This window comes from Onychostoma macrolepis, chromosome 05 (assembly GCF_012432095.1).
Source record: "Onychostoma macrolepis isolate SWU-2019 chromosome 05, ASM1243209v1, whole genome shotgun sequence".
NCBI lineage: Eukaryota > Metazoa > Chordata > Actinopteri > Cypriniformes > Cyprinidae > Onychostoma > Onychostoma macrolepis.
This window is the reverse complement of record NC_081159.1, coordinates 5,348,840-5,369,828: the sequence shown is the minus strand read 5'-3', so window position 1 is coordinate 5,369,828 and position 20,989 is coordinate 5,348,840. Positions and strand designations below refer to the sequence as shown.

Here is a 20,989-nt window from a genome sequence, read left to right as displayed (position 1 = left end):
TGTTTCTAAAATTTCAGGATTTTGATTCCTGGTTTGACACAAATAACTGTCTGGGTGACCAGAAGCTGGTTGAAAGACTTCATGCAGTGAGTCTAACTCTCTCTTTGGAAGATATATTTAGTATTGTTCAGCATTGAAGTAGTTTTTGTTGTTGATGATGATGATAATGATTGGGACACTCAGGCTATCGAGTGGTTGTTTTCAGGTTCTGCGTCCATTCCTGCTGCGTCGTATCAAAGCAGAGGTGGAGAAGAGTCTTCCTCCTAAGAAAGAGGTGAAGATTTACCTGGGGCTCAGTAAAATGCAGAGAGAATGGTAAGATCACATGCTCACAACTTCCTTAAAAACAAACAATTGATAAGGGGATGAGACGTAAAACCCCCTTTCAGATTCTGGATCACAGTCGTATAGCACTTGACCACATTAAAAATTAAGTGTAAGTTTACCATATGCACTAATGCATATCACTGAAGCAAGAACGTTGATGGACTGAGTTGTACATTTTTTACCAAGGGCTGTGTTTTTTTTAATTCTGCTCTCACCAAGTAAAAAAGGCAAAAAAGTGTCATTCAGCTTAATGATCAATATCGCATGAATTATTCCACAGAACTAGATTGGGAATCTCTTGTTTCTCTCTACATCATCTCTTACATCTCTCTTTATTTTCACGGGGGCGCTTTAAAACTTGCCATATGGTTTGATAAACACTTTGGGTGATTATTTATAGTGTTGTGTGTGCTGTGTACTGGTGAATTGAAAATATACTGTAAACAAACGCTGTTGCTTATCAGCCAGATTTTTATTAATTTTTTAACTCATCTCATTGGTGGGTTGTCTGAATGACTACAGTTTAAGACATCCCTGTATAATTAGACTAGTTTAGGGTCATAACTGACTCATAACTAGATGTGTTTCTTAGAAGGATGCTTATTTCAGTCATAACAGCACAAAAATATAATTGCACGTTTTTTTTCCCACTGTAAGCACTTTGTCCAACAGTAATCTTGAAATGCATTGAAGGCAGTGGATTTGTTTATAAAGCGCTGCTTTGATGGATGTGGTGGTGACGCTTTAAAGATGAATGTGGTGATGTAACTTCTCAAAGAGGGTTAACTGTTCGATGTCAGCATGCTGAAATCCTCTCTGAGAAGCCACACCTCTAAATTAGTACGAAAAACATAAAACATCTTGATGAACTCACTAGTCAACCTCACCAACCATTTAGAAGGCTGTTAAAAGACTAGTCAACCATCCTGCCCAGTCAAAAATCAATTAAAAAACAATTAGCAGTTTGTGAGTTTGAGTTGTAATAAAAATTCACACACTAACAAAGTGTTTGTTTCCTTGTTTTAACCAGGTACACACGTATCCTAATGAAGGATATTGACATCCTGAACTCTGCTGGTAAGATGGATAAGATGCGGCTTTTGAATATTCTGATGCAGCTGCGGAAATGCTGCAACCATCCGTACCTGTTTGATGGGGCGGAGCCTGGTCCCCCATACACCACGGACACACACTTAGCCACCAACAGCGGCAAGATGGTTGTGCTGGATAAACTTCTGCCTAAAGTACAAGAGCAAGGTGAGGAGTGTGTGTATTTATTAGCTTTTAATTGGCAGATATTTAGTCATTTAGTTTTTAGTTAGAATGCAGATTAACTTTTTCGTGTTTGTGCATTCCTGGATATATGTGTGTGCAGGATCCAGAGTGTTAATATTCAGCCAGATGACACGGGTGTTGGATATTCTGGAAGATTATTGCATGTGGAGAGGGTTCGAGTACTGCAGATTGGATGGCAATACACCTCACGAGGCCAGAGAGGTACACATACACTTAACCACACACACACACACACACACACACACACATACATACATTAAATGGCATTCTTTCATACAGACACGTGCATGTTATGCAACAAATGGCTCTTATGAGCCAATTCACTTTTTATTGAATCAAAATCATACAGCATAAATGGTGTAGTTCAACCGATTCATGAGCAAATGGCTCTTTTGAGTCAGTTATTAATAGTGAATCAGTAGTTATTGACTGATTCTTTAAATGATCATTTTCCATTAAAGACAGACATTATGATTTTTGTCTGTAGCAAAAAAAATTAAATAAATGAAAGAATAAGGAATGTTATAGGACACCTTTTTGCAAAAATGGCCATTTTGGATCCAGAATAGGTCTACAAAAGAAGCTTTAAGGTCTTCCAAAAAACATTAATGCCTGTGATTTAACATGCAAAAGCTAAGAAATGAAGACAGCAATGAATATTAGTGTCATATCTTTACTGTCGTTCTGTAAAATAAAAACGTTATGTTAGAGTACAATAGTAATATTACGGTAATATATTTATGTTTGTTTAACATTTGTAATTGAATTTTGAAAAAAGAATAATAATTATTATTGATTTAATTAATATTATTATTTAATAGTTATATTGATTGGGTTCCATAAAAATTATATAGAATTTTTCCCTATATGCACATTCTAAAATCAACTGTAAATACTTTTTTTTTTTTTTTTTTAAAGCTGGGGCCATGCTGTTTGTAGCTATATATTATTTAATATATAGTTTTGCCTTTATGGTATAGTATTGTCTTTATTCCAACTGTGAATTTTTTTTTTTTTAATAAAAATTGTTTTAAGTTTTTTTAATGTCAACCTGCAAAGGATTTGCGTTTCATCTACAAAAATATTTCTATCTCTAAAGAACTAAAGGTAATGTTTGTGGTCTAGTAAGAGAAACCAGAACTGCTCTTATTAAATCATGTTTCCCATCTCTAAATACCAAAAGGTATAAAGAAATGATCCACCAAGTGTAAGAAAGGAAATCAACAGGCTTTATAAAATTATGAGACACGTACAGATACTTCACGTGGAATATCTGCAGAGTTTATATAAAGACACTGATTAACCAACCTGGTAGTCATGGAAACCACTGATCAGTTCTGGGGTGAATGTAAAGTCTGTGGTTACATGGGAATGTTAGACACATTCATAAGCTAAGAATATTCTTGCAAATACTAGACAATAAAAGTGTTACTTTCTTCTTCTATCAGTTTCAAATCTATGTTTTTATCTCTTTATCTTTCAAATCCTGTTTTTAATGTTTTTAGCGAATTTTAAGTAATATTGTGTAGAATAAGAATCTGTTTGATTTCATTCATCATGTGTAAATTTGTTGTACATGTAAAAATCAGTTGCATACGTAAATTGCTTTTTGTATATGTATATCAGCCACTGATCACCCTAATATACTACTAAAGATAAGTAGACCATATATAAGTGGTTCAAATAAATAATTTCTGTCTCTCTTAAATGCTGTCTTTTTTCCCCTGTGCTTCTATCTCGGTTGTTGTGCGTTAGCAAGCCATAGATGCTTTTAATGCCCCGAACAGCAGTAAATTTATCTTCATGCTGAGCACACGGGCAGGTGGGCTGGGAATTAATTTGGCTACAGCTGACGTGGTGATTCTCTACGACTCAGACTGGAACCCACAGGTGGACCTGCAGGCCATGGTGAGAATCACAACACACACACACATAGACAAAACTACAAAACCAAGCTCAGTAAACTTTATGATTGTGAGCCTCAGAGAGGTGCCAGCATTCTTTATGACTGTTGTTTTAAATGGTTGTTGTTGTGCCGTGTACCTTATTTTAGGACCGTGCTCACCGTATCGGACAGAAGAAACCAGTAAAAGTGTTCAGGTTGATCACAGACAACACAGTGGAGGAAAGGATTGTGGAGAGAGCGGAGATGAAGCTACGCCTGGACTCTATAGTGATTCAGCAGGGTATGAACACATTAGGAGTAAAACAGTTCCTGCAGAGAAAAAAATTATTCCTCACGCTTCAGTCTCTCTACGGTTCTCATGTCTAATGACACCTTTAAAAATATAAATATTAAACTATGAATTTTAAGGTGTCCATGTTTTAAAAGTAATTACAGTAATTCTCTCTCTCTGAATGGCTGTAATGGCAGAGGGGAAATGGATTTAACAGTCAATTACACAAAGAACTCAAACTTCATATTGCAAATGTGTAATTATAAGTAATTTGCATTACTTAAAGTAAACAAAACTCTACAGATGGTTTGCAAATTGTAGATGCTAATAGATTTCTCCCTGGAGCAGTTTTTGAACTAGTATTGGATGCGTGAGTTTGGTGTGTGATGTTGAAACCTAGTGGTATGTACTAGTGGCCAGTGTGTCGTGATGTTCTTTGAAAGTAGCACTATTCATATGCACTACTGTTCAAAAGTTAGGGGTCAGTATGTTTTTTTTTTTTTAATGAAATACTTTTATTCAGCAAGGGTGCACTAAATTGATCAGAAGTGACAGTAAAGATTCAAAATTATAGGAAATGTTTCTTGAGCACCAAATCAACACAGAATGAGTTCTGAAGGGTCACTGATAACTTGAGTAATGTCTGCTGAAAAGCTTTGCCATAACAGGAATAAATTACATTTCAGAATGTATTAAAGTCGAAAACATTATTAATGTTAAAATTAAATTGTAATAATATTTCACAATATTACAGTTTTACTCTGTTTGATTTTTGATCAAATAGAGACTTTTTGAGTATAAGACTGAATAAGATTTAAAAAAAAAAACATTGAATAAGACTTAAAAACATTTTTAAAAATCTTACCAACCTCTAACTTTTGAATTGTAGTGTACTTTTTCTATACACCGTATCCTATGAATAAATGTCGATGTCTCACAAGAAGTATTTTATTTTTTATTTGGAATTTAACAGTTTGGTGCATTAACAACCAATTTGCAGTTTTAAAAATTGGTCATTAGTGTTTATATTTACCTAACCAATATGTATTCAAAACTGAAACTCAAGAAATTAAAAAAAGGTCAAGTAGCCTCTGTGCCCAGTCTTATGATGTGTTAAACAGTGATGTGCTGTTATTTGTGCCCTTACAGGACGGCTGATTGATCAGCAGAATAAACTGGGGAAGGATGAAATGCTACAAATGATTCGACATGGAGCAACACACGTGTTTGCCTCTAAAGATAGTGAACTAACAGATGAAGACATAGACACCATTCTGGAAAGAGGCGCCAAGAAGGTGAGTGCAGACACAAACAATTTAAGACTAGACTGAAAACTGTAAAGTTGGTTAAATTAACTGGTTAACTCCATAATAGCTTCAGATTCAAATTCCGAAGGCATTCACATTCAAACTGATGAATATAAATAAAACCCATCAGATTTTCTTCACATCATGAGAATTTTCCACTCGTACCCTCTAGCTGATTCTATATAACCCTGTTGAATGCTCTTTGATTGCTGTTCTTCCTCTCAGACGGCAGAGATGAACGAACGCTTGAAGAAACTTGGCGAGAGCTCGCTGAGGAACTTCACCATGGACACGAGCGGCACCGAGACCAGCCTTTACAACTTTGAGGGAGAGGATTACAGAGAGAAACAAAAAGTTAGTGTCTGTGTGGAGCTTTACCGGGTGGGAATCGATTCATTCTTGTGTATAATGCAACTCTGAGGTGCATCGGAGTCTTATCAGTGTGCATATGGCAGCTTTTTAAGCTTTGCACTTTCATGTCACAGACTGTGAGAGTTTGTGTGAAGCTGAAAGCATTATGTATTTGTGTTTAAGTGTGTTTTAAAGAATTCTGTGTGTTGTGCAGCTAAGTTTGATCGAATGGATCGAGCCTCCTAAGAGAGAAAGGAAGGCCAATTACGCTGTAGATGCTTACTTCAGAGAAGCTCTGCGAGTCAGCGAACCAAGAGCCCCGAAGGTAACGCACGTGCACGGTTTAGACACTGAAATGATTTTTTTGTCAGTGCTACTCATGACTGCATACTCTAATGCAAGTACAGTGTACTCAAGCCTACTACACAATAAATCATGCATTCAGATCACTGTTTTCATCAGACTGACAGCTGCACTGGAGACAGTGAGTTACAGTAAACAGTAGTAGTAACTCAGCTGAAGGGCGCTGTATCATCATGTATTGGAGGGACGTAATGGATAAAGGGTTGAAACACAAAGGTTGCCGGTTCAAACGCTGACTCAGAAAATGACCTCATGAACTGGACGTTCTTCATCTGTCTGTCCTGTCACTGCTGTGCCCTTGAGAGAGACACTTAACTCTAGATTGCTCCTGAGGGACGGTTTGTTCGAATAGTGCACTGTAAGTCATAAAAAACATCAATAAGGATAAATGCGGCCTCTAAAGAAGTAAATGCAGTGTTCTACTTCCTGTTGTTGGGGAACATTGCACCTTTGGTGCAGCTTCTTAATATCTATAGCTGTTTTAATCAAATTTGTAAATTGTAGTGTCAGTTTTATCACAGTTACTGGTGGTTTTATAAATTTATATTAATAAAACTACCATCTATTTTATTATAAAATATATAAATATGATGTTTACGATACATTTTGTTAATGTATTTTACAATATATTTTGATTTTCTGCTCATAAACTCATTATTTATAAGACTTCTATTTTATGTTGTACTGGTTAGTGCTGTTATTGTTAATGAAAACAAACTATTAAAAATCATATTTGTTCATTGAAATAAATCTGAATATTATATGAAAAACTTAAAGTAGAAATGTTTTCTTGGCAACTAGCTGAAATAAAATACATTTCAGTTGTAGTACTAAAATTGCTATAGCTAAATATAAAAAAGTAAAAAAGCTAATAAAAAGACAAAAGCACAAGAAAATTACTCTTAAACTAAAATTTAAAAATATTAATAAATACTGTAATAGTATATAAATAACACTAAAATTGCATCAGACTGTCCCACCAATCATCAATTTTACTGGATCTAGATTTTATGTTGAGAAAAATAACTGTCAAAACCAACAACCATTGGGAAAATTGTATTCTGTTGCTTTTTGCGAGGGCATAGTAAACTAGCTTTAATATTGCCTGGACCTTAAAAAAACAAATAAAACATATTTCTAGCAAATGTGATGGAAGTTGATAGTTTATAAAGTGATAACCCTGTCAGCAAAATACTTATAGCAGGGAGCCAGTAAACCTCAATTTTAATGAATATCATTAAATTAAATTGAAAACCAAATGAGTGTTTTGATTAAAGTGAAGTGTCCGCTAGATAAAGATGCATCTGCCAGGAGCATAACAATGTTTTGTCATTATACAGTAGACATCAAGAATCACACAGATGGTTACATGAAAATATCCGCACAACAAGTGCATGTGGAGAGATCATAAAAAGTGTGTGTGTGTGTGTGGATGTGATCCAGGCTCCTCGGCCTCCAAAGCAGCCCAACATCCAGGACTTTCAGTTCTTTCCACCACGTCTCTTTGAGCTGCTGGAGATGGAGATTCTTTACTACAGGAAAACCATCGGATACAAGGTGAGCGCTTTCTGTACGTCATGATTGTATTGAATATTCCTGTACTGTCTGCTCAAGCTTTTGCTGATGAAGCATCTGATCTAAAGCAGCGTGTGACCGTGTACGTGTGTTTATTGTAGGTTCCACGAAATCCAGATATCCCGAATTCAGCACAGGTCCAAAAAGAGGAACAAGCAAAGATAGACGAGGCCGAACCCCTCACACCTGAAGAGACAGAAGAAAAAGAGAAACTACTCACACAAGTACACATAATCATCCTCTCTGCCACTCACTCACACATTCATACACACTTATAAGTGTGCTGAGTACAGAGCAGAGCTACAGCAGAATGTTGTTTTTCCCCAGGGCTTCACAAACTGGAACAAGCGTGATTTCAATCAATTTATTAAAGCTAATGAGAAGTGTGGTCGTGATGACATTGACAACATTGCCAGAGAGGTAGAGGGCAAGACGCCTGAGGAAGTCATGGAATACTCCGGTACAGTGCAACTAAACACAAGCCTAACATCTATAGAAATAACACACTAGGATTGTCCAGTAGTTGGTGATTTGCTTGAACTAAATGGTCTTATGGAACCCTGTATAATTTGGCTCGTTTTGGGTTCTTGTGGCCAGATCAAAAAAAAAAAAAAAAAGTAAAAACAAGGAAGAATATATTAAAATATTAAACATAGGAAGATGAGAAATGATGATAGCAATAATTAACAATAAATTTAATATTTAATATTATTAGAATAAAATTGCTGTCATCTTATCTTATTCATTTCAGTACTTGAATTTTAATACTTGAAAAGTTGATTTTAGTGCAAAGTGCTAATTAAAGCTTTTAAGAAAAAACAAACAAACAAAATAATTAAAAAATATTTAAGGAAAAATCATGGAAAAAATGAAGCAACTTTGCTAATCGACTAGTGTGTTGTTGGGCACATAGTAGACCATCATGACTCATCCCTATTGTACACTTTCCAGCTGTATTGATTACACACACATATAAACATGCATAAAATACAAAAAATAATATTTCACTGCTGTAATAACTACACACGCCTTACACATTGTTTGTCGTTATAATAGCGGTGTTTTGGGAGCGCTGTAACGAGCTGCAGGATATTGAGAAGATCATGGCTCAGATAGAGCGAGGAGAAGCTCGCATCCAGAGACGCATCAGCATCAAAAAAGCCTTGGACGCCAAGGTCAGCCTTTCAAAAACTTGCCATGAGATTCAATTATGTTGTTGACAAGCCAGTTTTTCTTTAATGGCTGCTGAATTATGATTGTGTGGTAGCTTTAGTATTCCTCGCTTTTGATGATTTGCAACCTCAGTATAAGGCAATAAAGTCACAGCCTAATCAGGCGAAGCAAGAAACTTTCATAGAAAATTAAATTTTTGATGCAATAATAATTAGTAAATATTACTTGTTTGATGCTGTGCGTTTGGTGTACTTGTAGATAGCGCGGTACAAGGCTCCGTTCCACCAGCTCCGCATCCAGTACGGCACAAACAAAGGAAAGAACTACACAGAGGTGGGTGCATATGAGAGAGTTAGATTGGGTGTAGTGTGTTTACGAAGAAATATGGAAACTTTTCTTTGTGTGTGTGTGCCTGCAGGAGGAAGACAGGTTTCTGATTTGCATGTTGCATAAGATGGGCTTTGATAAAGAATATGTCTATGAAGAACTTCGACAGTGTGTACGGAATGCTCCACAATTCAGATTTGACTGGTTCATCAAATCCAGGACTGCCATGGTGAGAACTCTTTAGAGCCAGGACTCCCACACTCTCAGAAAGAAAGGTACCAAACTGTCACTGGGCGGTACCTTTCCAAAAGGTGCTAATATGTACACTTTAGGAAAAGTGCTAATATGTAACATTTAAGGGTAAACATGGTGCAAAGATTTAAGCTTTTGTACCTTAGGGTACTGTCCCAGCGACACATTTATTTATTTATTTTTTCTGAGAGTGCCCAGTCATAGGCAACTTGGAAATATCAGGGAACAAGAAACTGTTCTCTGCAAGTATATTTGCTTTCATAAAAAAGTAAAAAAATAAAAAAAACATCATCCAACAATCATAAACGACTGGAAAATCAATGGAAAAAATAATGACACTTATTACCTGGAAATGTATTCAAAAGATATGGAAATTAAATGAATTACAGTTTATATATATATAATTTATTCAGACACCTTCAACATTTTTCACATTATCACAGTTTATTCGCTATATTTTAGAAAATGGTTATAAAATATGACAAGAACTCGGTGTTAAACTGTGTCAGAACAAATTCATCTTGATAATGCCATCTGTGGTGTAAAAAGGTCCGATTAGCAATTAAAGAAAAAAACACCCAATTTTTTTTTTTTTATCAGTTTCACTGGTAGTCCACTGTATGAAGAATTTTTGGCTATCCTCACTTACATAAATGAACTGTAGTGTCCTGCACCCACTAGTAAAAAAATATCAAAAATTATATCTGGTGTCTGAATAATTTTTGGTTTGACTGTATATAGAGGAGACTTTTAAAAAAGGGACATTAAATGTCAGTTGCAAAGCCTTTTAGAGGCATCACCACAAGAAAAAAGATTAATAAAGATTCTAAAAGCCACCTTAATTTATTATTAATATTAGGGTTATGGAACAGTTACCGTCAGCTCACATTAGAAGTGAATGGGAAGTCTAATATGGATATAATTCTGTGGTTGTGCATGTGTGTAGGTTTACTTTGGGGACAGCATTGTGAACTGAATGTGAACTAAATGTGACAAAGCTTCAAAAAGTGGAAAAAGGTTCATAAATTCTTTAAAATGCAAAAAAAGAATACTTTTATGGTTTGGGTTAAGATTAGTCTGTAGTGTTTATGTAAAAAACAGTAAAATAAAAGATAAAAACCTGTGGAATGTTCTCATTTAGACAGCCGAGTAACTGTGTATGCGTGTCTCGCACACAAATGCAAAACTCTGTTTTTTAATCACATTAGATCCAGGGATGTTTTTCAGGTCATATTGGCGTGCGTGTTTGTGAAAGCGTGTGGGTGCAGATGCTTGTGTGATGCCTGAAAGGAATTGTAAAAGTCGATGAGATGTGATGTATAACTCTTGTGCTGAGATGATGAAAGTGTTTCCTTGCGTGTGTTTTGTCTGGTTTGCTAGGAGCTGCAGCGCCGCTGTAACACGCTCATTTCTCTCATTGAGAAAGAGAACATGGAGATAGAGGAGAAAGAGCGCGCTGAGAAAAAGAGAAGAACACCCAAAGGACAATCAGTAATACGTCCTCTCTTCTTTCTTTTCGCTCCATCTGTTGTTGTGCTCCGTGCTTCACCTCCCTAGAGACTTTCTCTCTAGTTCGGAATCACGCTTGAACAACTGAACAAGAACAACATGCAAATGATCAAAATTCCCCTCAGATTTACTGTCCGCAGTAAAGTATAGTATATCCCACTGACGATTTCGAACCTGTCTGTCCGTCTATGTATCTTGTCTATCTATCAGAGCATGTTGTAAAGATTTTGCCTGGAGCAAGAAGCATTTTTTCCCTTTTTTCTGCCTCTTCTCCCTTGCTTCAGTACCCTTCCATCACATGCTAACTGCCTATAATGTCAGCAAGATCTATCTATCTATCTATCTATCTATCTATCTATCTATCTATCTATCTATCTATCTATCTATCTATCTATCTATCATCTATCTATCTATCTATCTATCTATCTATCTATCTGTCTGTCATCTATCTATCTATATCTATCTATCTATCTATCTATCTATCTATCTATCTATCTATCTCTATCTATCTATCTGTCTGTCTGTCTGTCTGTCTGTCATCTCTGTCTATCTATCTATCTATCTATCTATCTATCTATCTATCTATCTATCTATCTATCTATCTATCTGTCTGTCTGTCTGTCTGTCTGTCTGTCTGTCTGTCTGTCTGTCTGTCATCTCTGTCTGTCTATCTATCTATCTATCTATCTATCTATCTATCTATCTATCTATCTATCTATCTATCTATCTATCTATCTATCTATCTATCTATCTATCTATCTATCTGTCTGTCTGTCTCTGTCTGTCATCTCTGTCTGTCTATCTATCTATCTATCTATCTATCTATCTATCTATCTATCTATCTATCTATCTATCTATCTATCTATCTATCTATCTATCTATCTGTCTGTCATCTCTATCTATCTATCTATCTATCTATCTATCTATCTATCTATCTATCTATCTGTCTGTCATCTCTATCTATCTATCTATCTATCTATCTATCTATCTATCTATCTATCTATCTATCTATCTATCTATCTATCTATCTATCTATCTGTCTGTCTGTCTGTCTGTCTGTCTGTCTGTCTGTCTGTCATCTCTGTCTATCTATCTATCTATCTATCTATCTATCTATCTATCTATCTATCTATCTATCTATCTATCTATCTATCTATCTGTCTGTCTGTCTGTCTGTCATCTCTGTCTATCTATCTATCTATCTATCTATCTATCTATCTATCTATCTATCTATCTATCTATCTATCTATCTATCTATCTATCTATCTATCTATCTATCTATCTATCTATCTATCTGTCTGTCATCTCTATCTATCTATCTATCTATCTATCTATCTATCTATCTATCTATCTATCTATCTATCTGTCTGTCTGTCTGTCTGTCTGTCTGTCTGTCTGTCTGTCTGTCTGTCTGTCTGTCTGTCTGTCTATCTATCTGTCATCTCTGTCTGTCTGTCTGTCTGTCATCTCTGTCTGTCTATCTATCTATCTATCTATCTATCTATCTATCTATCTATCTATCTATCTATCTATCTATCTATCTATCTATCTATCTATCTATCTATCTATCTATCTATCTATCTATCTGTCTGTCTGTCTGTCTGTCTGTCTGTCTGTCTGTCTGACTGTCCTAAAAACATGCTGTTTGTTTCATCTTGTCACAGGCTCACAAGCGTAAAGCCGAAGTGTCGTCTGACAGGAAAGAGAAGAAATCTCGTACCTGACTCCTGTGCCCGCAGCTCTTTGCTCCCCATTTCGAAGCACTACAATAATCAGACGCCTCTCTACAGCATTTTGACGTTCTGTTTTTATTTGTTATATCTGTGACTCAACACCAGTTTCTTACATGTAAATTTTTAGCAAAACAAAAGCTTTTTCGGGACATCCAAAATACTTCCATATCATATTGAATTTTGTCCCACGGGCTGCATACTTGTTGGCAGCTACGCAACGTTTTGCTAAAGCTTGTTTTTATTAAGCATTTTTTCAAAATGTTCCTTGTTCATGTCATTTATTTAGCATGCTAAATAGGGGCTCTGAAGCCTGTTCCGATCTTGTTTGTGTGTTTTATAAATGAAAATCTTTTTGCCTGAGACTCTGTTATTGTATGTTTAAGGTCTCTGTGATCTGCACCTTAATCCATGTGATCAGTAGCTTTGCTCATCCAGTCTTCTTAAGCTCTTTTATACATTCATGTGCCATTTTAATGTTGCATTTAAGCTATTTTACACATTATTGTTTGCACTCGTTTGAACCTTTCCTGATCTTTATATGTACAAGTCCAGTATTATTAAAAAACTAAATCGGTTGTTTTTGTTTATATCTTATGTTTATATGCTTATATGTGGAAGAGAAACTGTGCCACTTTGACTTCACAAACTTTGCATAATGGAGATAAAAATGTTGAGAACAAGCAATGAAACCTTGACACTGAAAATGATTTAGAGTAACCAAAACCAGACTCAGTGACCTGCAAACCATAAGACTTTTTAAAGTGTATATTTTTCAAATACTATATAACGAAAAAGAAAAAAAGATGAATCAAATATTGGCCAAAAGTATGGTAGATTATAAAACTTGAAACCGTTATAACCTGCCTGCACTCGAGGACCTTTCCCGATCCCGCCCCCTATTTGTTCTGATCTGTCCTTTCATAAATATTAATATTAATAATAAAGAAAGAAAAGTGCGAGGTGACAGTGGCTGTAGTACCGCAGGTCTCGCCACATGGGTGCGCTGTTGTACTTTCTGCCGCTCCACAGCGTATTCTCTCTCTGCTCGTTTGTTTAGCGTGTACCACGCGCCCTCACAGTTTCTGTCACACACTCAGACAACGTGAGTGTAGAAACCGGTTGACTTAAAGGCACGAAGAAACACCTGAACGAGCAGAGACGAGCTGCTGGCCGGTGTCTGACTCGGGTCTCGCTCTGAGCACATCATCGGTTCCTGTGACATCCGTTACCATACCGCACTGATGACATCTTATTTAAAGCTCGCAGCAGACAAGACAAGAAACCTGTGCTATCAGGTGAGAGCTTTGGTTCAACAGCACTAAACAAAGTCTCTATTTCCCCCTGCCACTTTCTCTATCGCCGACTCTTCACTCCTTTATAAAAAAAAAAAATGGGGGGTTTTAAATTGAATTTGCAGCCGGTGTGTGTGTCTCAATCACACCTATAGGGTTTATGCAAGGCACACACACTCTCTCTCTCACACACACACACAGTCATTAGTACCCAAATGACCTGCTGTGACAGAACTGCAGTCACACTCTTGCATTCTGCTTCCTGCTCACTGGCCCAGAAATCCAATCTCCCCCATCATCCATCTCTGTGCGTGTGTGTGTGCGCGCGCGCGCATGGCAGTGTGTGTGTCTTGAATGCAGGTGTTAATGTGTTTTTTGCCTTATCTCACTCAGCCAAACACACTACATAAAAAAATATGCTGCTCAGAAAGAGCAAGAAAGAAGGGGTACACTCTGCAATGCTCACTCTTCTGTTTCACTGGGGACAGGAACAGGTAAAACTGTGAGTATGAACGTAATGTCTTCATTTTCAAAAGACGATTTGAGACTTACAAAATGAAATATGCTCTGAAGTTTAACAGAGGCTGTTTACCACAAAATGCTTCCCTGGTAATGTATTCTCGCAGCCCCGTGCTGTTCAGAGCTGTCTCTCTTTACTAACTGCTGTTAATTTGGCATCATCTACAAACTGTAGCTCATTGCAACTATTAAAATGAATATAAATGATATGTGTGAGTTTGAATGATTTGCTTGACATCACTGATGCTATTTACTGATGTCATTGGTTCTTGCATGTCTTGTCCTCCATCACAAAGGCACAAGTTTGAATATGCTTAACCTCTTAAGAAAATATTTCTCATGTAAGTCAGGGTAGCTCTATATAATGTTTGATAGGAATGAAATTGAGGCTGTGAGGGACAGAAGTACAGTGCGTTCGTTGGATTGGACTGTCGTTTAACAACACGCCGAATGTTCAGCTGACCAATGGTCTTTCTGAAAGTGGACAAAAACTCCTTAAAACAGTTTTGAAAGTTATGAGCACGATCTACCTTTATACGGTGCGTGACATTGAAAAGACCGTACAGTCCATCCCTCACAGCCTCGTTTTCATCCTTGTTAAAGTCAATATGGCGTCTAACCTGATTAAGGTCTATAGCGTCTTGTTCTGTCTTTTAAATGTCACTGCAGTATTAAATTTGTGTCAGAGGATTGCATTGTTCTTTAGCTAAGAACTAAAATGTAAAATGTTCCAATGAATTTAATAATAATAAAAAAAAAAAAGTGTCATCATGTTCTCATGACATTTTCATTTAGCTACTTTTCATTTTCAGTTTTGCATTGGAAACAAATGGATTTTTCCCCCCTCAGTATTTGTAAACTGTGGTTCACATAATGACAAAAGCACTACATCTGATTTTATATTACTATTATATTCAAGCTCTCAAATAATAGCTTGGTGTTAACTGCAAGTTTGACATCAACATCAGAGATACCAAAAAATGTATATATAATTGATATATAATAGTATACTGATTTACTGTCACTTTTGATCAATTTAATGCATCCTTGCTGAGCAAAAGTATTTGAGTATATAAAAGAGATGGGTAACACTTTAGAATAGGGAACACTTATTCACTATTAACTACGACTTCTCCCTCAATAAATTCCTAATGCTTATTAATAGTTAGTAAGGTAGTTGTTAAGTTTAGGTATTGGGTAGGATTAGGGATGTAGAATAAGGTCATGTAGAATATCGCGTTAATATGTGCTTAATTACTACTAATAAATGGCTAATATTCTAGTAATATGCATGCTAATAAGCAACTAGTTAAGAGACCCTAAAATAAAGTGTTACCAAAAGATGTGACAGTAAAACATTTATAATGCTACATATGAGTTCTACTTAATAAATGCTGTATTTTTTATTAAGAAAAGAATCCTAAAAAACACAAAAATATTAAACGGCACAAGTTTTACACATTGATAATAATAAGAAATGTTTTTCGAGAATCGGGTCAGTATATTAAAATGTTTTCTGAAGGATCATGTGACAGTGAAGACTGGAGTAATGGCATGCTGAATAATATGTTAGGTTTATAATAAATGTATAAATATTCATTATGGCAAAGAGCTGCATTAACAAGTTGATGCCTGATTCAAAATTTTCATTTTTTGGTCAATTATTCCTTTAAAGTTTAGACACTGAATTAAAGTTAACACAAATGAAAACGAGGCTGTTAGGGGTAGATTTACAGCCTTTACAAGGGAACACACTGTATAAAGGTCCTAGATCACATCAACTCACAACTTTCAAAACTTTTTTGTCTACTGAATGTCTCAGCTGAATATTCAGCATGCTGTTAAACGACAGTACAATCCATTGAACGCTCTGTACTTCTATCCCTCACAGCCTCAATTTCATTCCCGTTGTAAATTAAATATGGCGCTATCCTGACTAAGGTCTATTTTCCTGTAAAACTTGTATAGACAAACAATATGAGGGGACATAATCCCTCGTCCAATTCATAATCCTATCTACACCCTTAGTAGTAATTACATCTTTGCACCAAATACCACAAGAGCATCATTGTTAAACCACAGACCGTCTGCATTCTTGCTTACAGTCACAAGGGAGAGTTGTTCAAGTTCCTGCACCCAGCCAAGCCTTTTCCCAAATAATCATTATGCACTGATAGTTTTTATGTCTGTTAAAAAAAAAAAATAATCTATTTCAGCCACTGATGTTGCATTTATAGCATTTATTAAAATAAGTTTTAACTGCGATACACTTAATGTGAAAGGACCTTGAAACACTAGTGTTAACAGCTTGTGCTAATTGGCTTGGAGTAATTTGTTTATCCAGCTGTACAAATGAGACACGGGTGTGCCACAGGGACACCGTGTCTCTCCGAGTAGAACGAAAGGACCAAACACAGATTTTGGAGTTTGTTGCCATGGATGCAGTTTACCGACTTTGAATGGCTGTGTTTAAAAGTAGTTTGAATGACGCTTGTAAAGAATCCGTTTCCTTAATTCACCTTCTAAGAAGCGTCTGCTGAGAATCGTTTGCTGTGAATCACTTCTGTCCACCATTTCTTTAGAATCATTTGTTCAACATATTCTTTGTAGGCTTGTCTGTTCCTGCATGGATGATCAATAAATCAGCGGCCCCACAGATAGAATGCAAGAAAGAAACTGAGAAGACCAGCATCTCAAGACAAGAAGAGGCAAACCAGTGAAATTCTGGTAAGATTTGCTTACACTGCAAAAGAATTTAAACAACAAATATAGTACGAAAATTACACTAGCCTCAAACAGCACGGCCACGGATCATCCAGAGTCTGTTCAATGACTGCCTGTTGCATATTGCATGCAAAAATGGCAAGTGGTGTAATTCATTTCAGATAAACTTGCCTAAAAACATAAAGGAAAAAAAAAAAACTGTTATTGATGGATTGATTTTTAATGTCAGTCAAGTGATCTCTTGCCTACTAATTGGGCAGTTCTTGATCAGACAAAGTTGTAGTGAGGACTAGACTTAATGCCGCTGGCCAAAAGTCTGGCTACGCTTGTATTTACACTGGAATAGGATTGAATCAATATCAAAATTTTGGCTTTAGAAAGATGTAAGCCTCTGGCACCTATTTATCAATACTAAATCAATGCTCACAGAGGTTGTCAAACTTTTTAATGCCATGGACCCCTAAATATTATGATCCCCCTTGGGACCCCTTCATAAAATATAAAAGGCAAACATTAAAATATGATCATTTAAATATATGTTACTATATTTGGGAAGTATTCATTTCTATTAATGTTGTGAATAGAATCAATTCGTTTCATGGTTTCTGACTAATACTTAAATTATTATTATTATTAGGTTTTTGCATACTTTTTCCTCTACATTTTTATATGGGCTTTGCGGTCCCTTAGCTATAAAATCCCTGCCTTAAACAAACAAAAAAAAAAAACAGGACAAAATAACAAAATTATTGCTCACAAGTATATATAAAAATGAAACATACTCCTGGCCAGCTCTACAAAAAACAACAGCCACAATAATAACAATTACTATTATTATTATATTAAATAATAATATTAAATATATTAATACAATAATCATTGAAATAAGTAATCCAAAAAAATATATAATATATAAAAATGTATCTCTATAAAACAACAACAGTAATAATATAATAAAGAAATTATTATCATCATCATCATTATCTACACCTGATATATGTGAGTTATGTTATCCTTATTGTTCTTATTCTTTTACATGCTTGATTGGTTGGATTTGTCAAATAGACAGAAGAAAAGCCTTGAAGACTTTGTAATTATGTAATACACAGTAGTCCTAATTATGACTTATGAACCGATCAAACTCTATTAATATATTTAACTATTGTATAGTCCTCCATCATGGATTTTGTCTTCATCATATTCTGTCTTGTATTCAGTGACGGATGCATTTAGACCATCAGATTTCTTCACAGCAGGGATAATATGCTCTTTATCTCTGCGTTTGGAAGCTCGTTTAGTCTTATTAAAGGTTAGAGCTTGTTCTCTGTAGCCCTTTGTAGGAAGAACGAGCTGCGGCTGTCAGACGCAGAGTCCCTGAGCGCCCACCGAGCGCCTGTGCTTGCGATGCTGCAGTTAAGTACGTGATCCGCCGAGGAAAATAGGGCATTTTCAACACTGACATTTACGTGGATTAATAATAAATATCTCATTAAATGAAAAACATCTCTTCAGTGGCCTTGTTGACAAATTAATCTTTTGTCAACATTTTCCACGCTTCACACGATCACACTGTGTGAACTGGAGAACTGTTGTATAACAAGTACCAAAATTTATGGAATGATATCGTACCACTGTAATTTTTACCATATTCATGTTATTTTTATTGTTAAAGCAGGTATTTTACCTTAAATGTGGGAGGCTTTCCTTGTGAGCTGTTTCCAGTTATTTTGCATTGCATTGAAATAAAAAATTCTGGGCTGAAACTGAAACCAAAAATCATGCAAAATTAAAAGAAATTTCTTTCTGGACTTTATGTAGCTAAAGTGCCAGCTGGATACCTTTTGTCCATATAAGGGATTTCCTGGAAAGTCTTTTTTTATTACTTCCATGAGTCTAGTTTGTGGACTTTCTGCACAAGGGTGCCCTCCAGTGTCGAGTATAAATAAAACATGCATATACAGTACAGGTGCATCTCGATAAATTAGAATGTCGTGGAAAAGTTAATTTATTTCAGTAATTCAACTCAAATTGGGAAACTTGTGTATTAAATAAATTAAATGCACACAGTCTGAAGTAGTTTAAGTCTTTGATTCTTTTAATTGTGAAGATTTAGGCTCACATTTAACAAAAACCCACCAATTCACTATCTCAACAAATTAGAATACTTTATAAGACCAATAAAAAAAATAAAAAAAATTTTTTTAGTGAATTGTTGGCCTTCTGGAAAGTATGTTCATTTACTGTATATGCACTCAATACTTGGTAGGGGCTCCTTTTGCTTTAATTACTGCCTCAATTCGGTGTGGCATGGAGGTGATCAGTTTGTGGCACTGCTGAGGTGGTATGGAAGCCCAGGTTACTTTGATAGCGGCCTTCAGCTCATCTGCATTGTTGGGTCTGGTGTCTCTCATCTTCCTCTTGACAATACCCCATAGATTGTCCATGGGGTTCAGGTCAGGCGAGTTTGCTGGCCAATCAAGCACAGTAACACCATGGTCATTGAACCAGCTTTTGGTACCTTTGGCAGTGTGGGCAGGTGCCAAGTCCTGCTGGAAAATGAAATCAGCATCTCCATAAAGCTTGTCAGCAGAAGTGGACTGTGGACTTCAGAAAACACAGTGGACCAACACCAGCAGATGACATGGCAGCCCAAATCATCACTGACTGTGGAAACTTCACACTGGACTTCAAGCAACATGGATTCTGTGCCTCTCCACTCTTCCTCCAGACTCTGGGACCTTGATTTCCAGATGAAATGCAAAATTTACTTTCATCTGAAAAGAGGACTTTGGACCACTGAGCAACAGTCCAGTTCTTTTTCTCCACAGCCCAGGTAAGACGCTTCTGACGTTGTCTCTGCTTCAGAAGTGGCTTGGTAGCCCTTTTCCTGAAGACGTCCGAGCGTGGTGACTCTTGATGCACTGACTCCAGCTTCAGTTCACTCCTTGTGAAGCTCTCACAAGTGTTTGAATCGGCTTTGCTTGACAGTATTCTCAAGCTTGCAGTTATCCCTGTTGCTTGTGCACCTTTTCCTACCCAAATTCTTCCTTCCAGTCAACTTTGCATTTAATATGCTTTGATACAGCACTCTGTAAACAGCCACACCTTTCAGTAATGACCTTCTGTGACTTACCCTCTTTGTGGAGGGCGTCAATGTTCATCTTCTGGATCATTGCCAAGTCAGCAGTCTTCTCCATTATGGTGGTTTCAAAGAACAAGAGATACCCGGAATTTATACTGTAGGGATGGTCATTTATTCAAACTCAAATGTAAATATTCTAATATTTTGAGATGCTGATTTTTGACTTTCATGAGCTGTAAGCTCTAATCATCAAAATTAAAACAAAAAAACTTTTGAAATGTTTTACTTTACATGCAATGAATCTAAAATATATGAAAGTTTCACTTTTTGAAATAACTTACAAGAAAAAATGAACTTTTTCACGATATTCTAATTTATTGAGATGCACCTGTAAATAAAACAGGGTGTAAACAAATCATGCATGAGAGTTTAACACTCCATAATGGTTCTGCTGCTACTGTAGATTATTGTGTCATATTATCGAATGTGTACTATTAATTTTTAAATAATGTCAATACCGGTATATCGCGACACCCTTACTTCAAACCAATGAAATAATCACACTTTAAATTTTTTATTGAAAGTATCACATCAAATTCGACAAAACATTTTAAAACAAACTTAAATATATTATTCCATTTACCATTTCTTCAGCACACTTTGCTCTGCAATATTGCCCTTTTCTGGGTAGCACCATGATAACAGCTAGAACAAGAGTCTAAGGTGGAGGGGCAAGGCAGCATTTATTTTCCGTTTGTATTTTCAGCCTGTATTTTTGACCTTTTTTGGCCAAAAACTAATAATGCCATTTTCATTCAAAAATTCGGTGCATCCCTAATAACAGTCCATTATGTTCCTATGCAAAGTGATATTTATCATAATGATAAACACACAGGTTTGTCGTGCAAATAATTTTACAGTTAACTGCATTTCATTATTGTTCTAGTTAATTACTGCTTAATGAATTGGAAGTGTCTGAATA

General features: G+C 36.0%; 1 protein-coding gene across 5 annotated transcripts in view; it reads left to right on the top strand.

Annotated features, from left to right (window-relative positions):
• smarca1 (SWI/SNF related, matrix associated, actin dependent regulator of chromatin, subfamily a, member 1) overlaps nt 1-20,989 on the top strand; it is a 103,304-nt gene that overhangs the window by 27,720 nt on the left and 54,595 nt on the right. For all 5 annotated transcript variants that reach the window (XM_058775144.1, XM_058775145.1, XM_058775146.1 and 2 more), the window contains 18 exons: nt 18-86; nt 206-315; nt 1,358-1,584; nt 1,703-1,824; nt 3,379-3,531; nt 3,677-3,809; nt 4,950-5,095; nt 5,333-5,461; nt 5,673-5,783; nt 7,265-7,378; nt 7,498-7,620; nt 7,724-7,856; nt 8,453-8,571; nt 8,828-8,902; nt 8,988-9,125; nt 10,529-10,639; nt 12,322-13,685; nt 16,812-16,928. In XM_058775144.1, coding sequence (XP_058631127.1) covers nt 18-86; nt 206-315; nt 1,358-1,584; nt 1,703-1,824; nt 3,379-3,531; nt 3,677-3,809; nt 4,950-5,095; nt 5,333-5,461; nt 5,673-5,783; nt 7,265-7,378; nt 7,498-7,620; nt 7,724-7,856; nt 8,453-8,571; nt 8,828-8,902; nt 8,988-9,125; nt 10,529-10,639; nt 12,322-12,381 — 2,073 coding nt within the window. In that variant the 3' untranslated portion in view covers nt 12,382-13,685; nt 16,812-16,928. The remainder of the gene's footprint in view (nt 1-17; nt 87-205; nt 316-1,357; nt 1,585-1,702; nt 1,825-3,378; nt 3,532-3,676; nt 3,810-4,949; nt 5,096-5,332; nt 5,462-5,672; nt 5,784-7,264; nt 7,379-7,497; nt 7,621-7,723; nt 7,857-8,452; nt 8,572-8,827; nt 8,903-8,987; nt 9,126-10,528; nt 10,640-12,321; nt 13,686-16,811; nt 16,929-20,989) is intronic.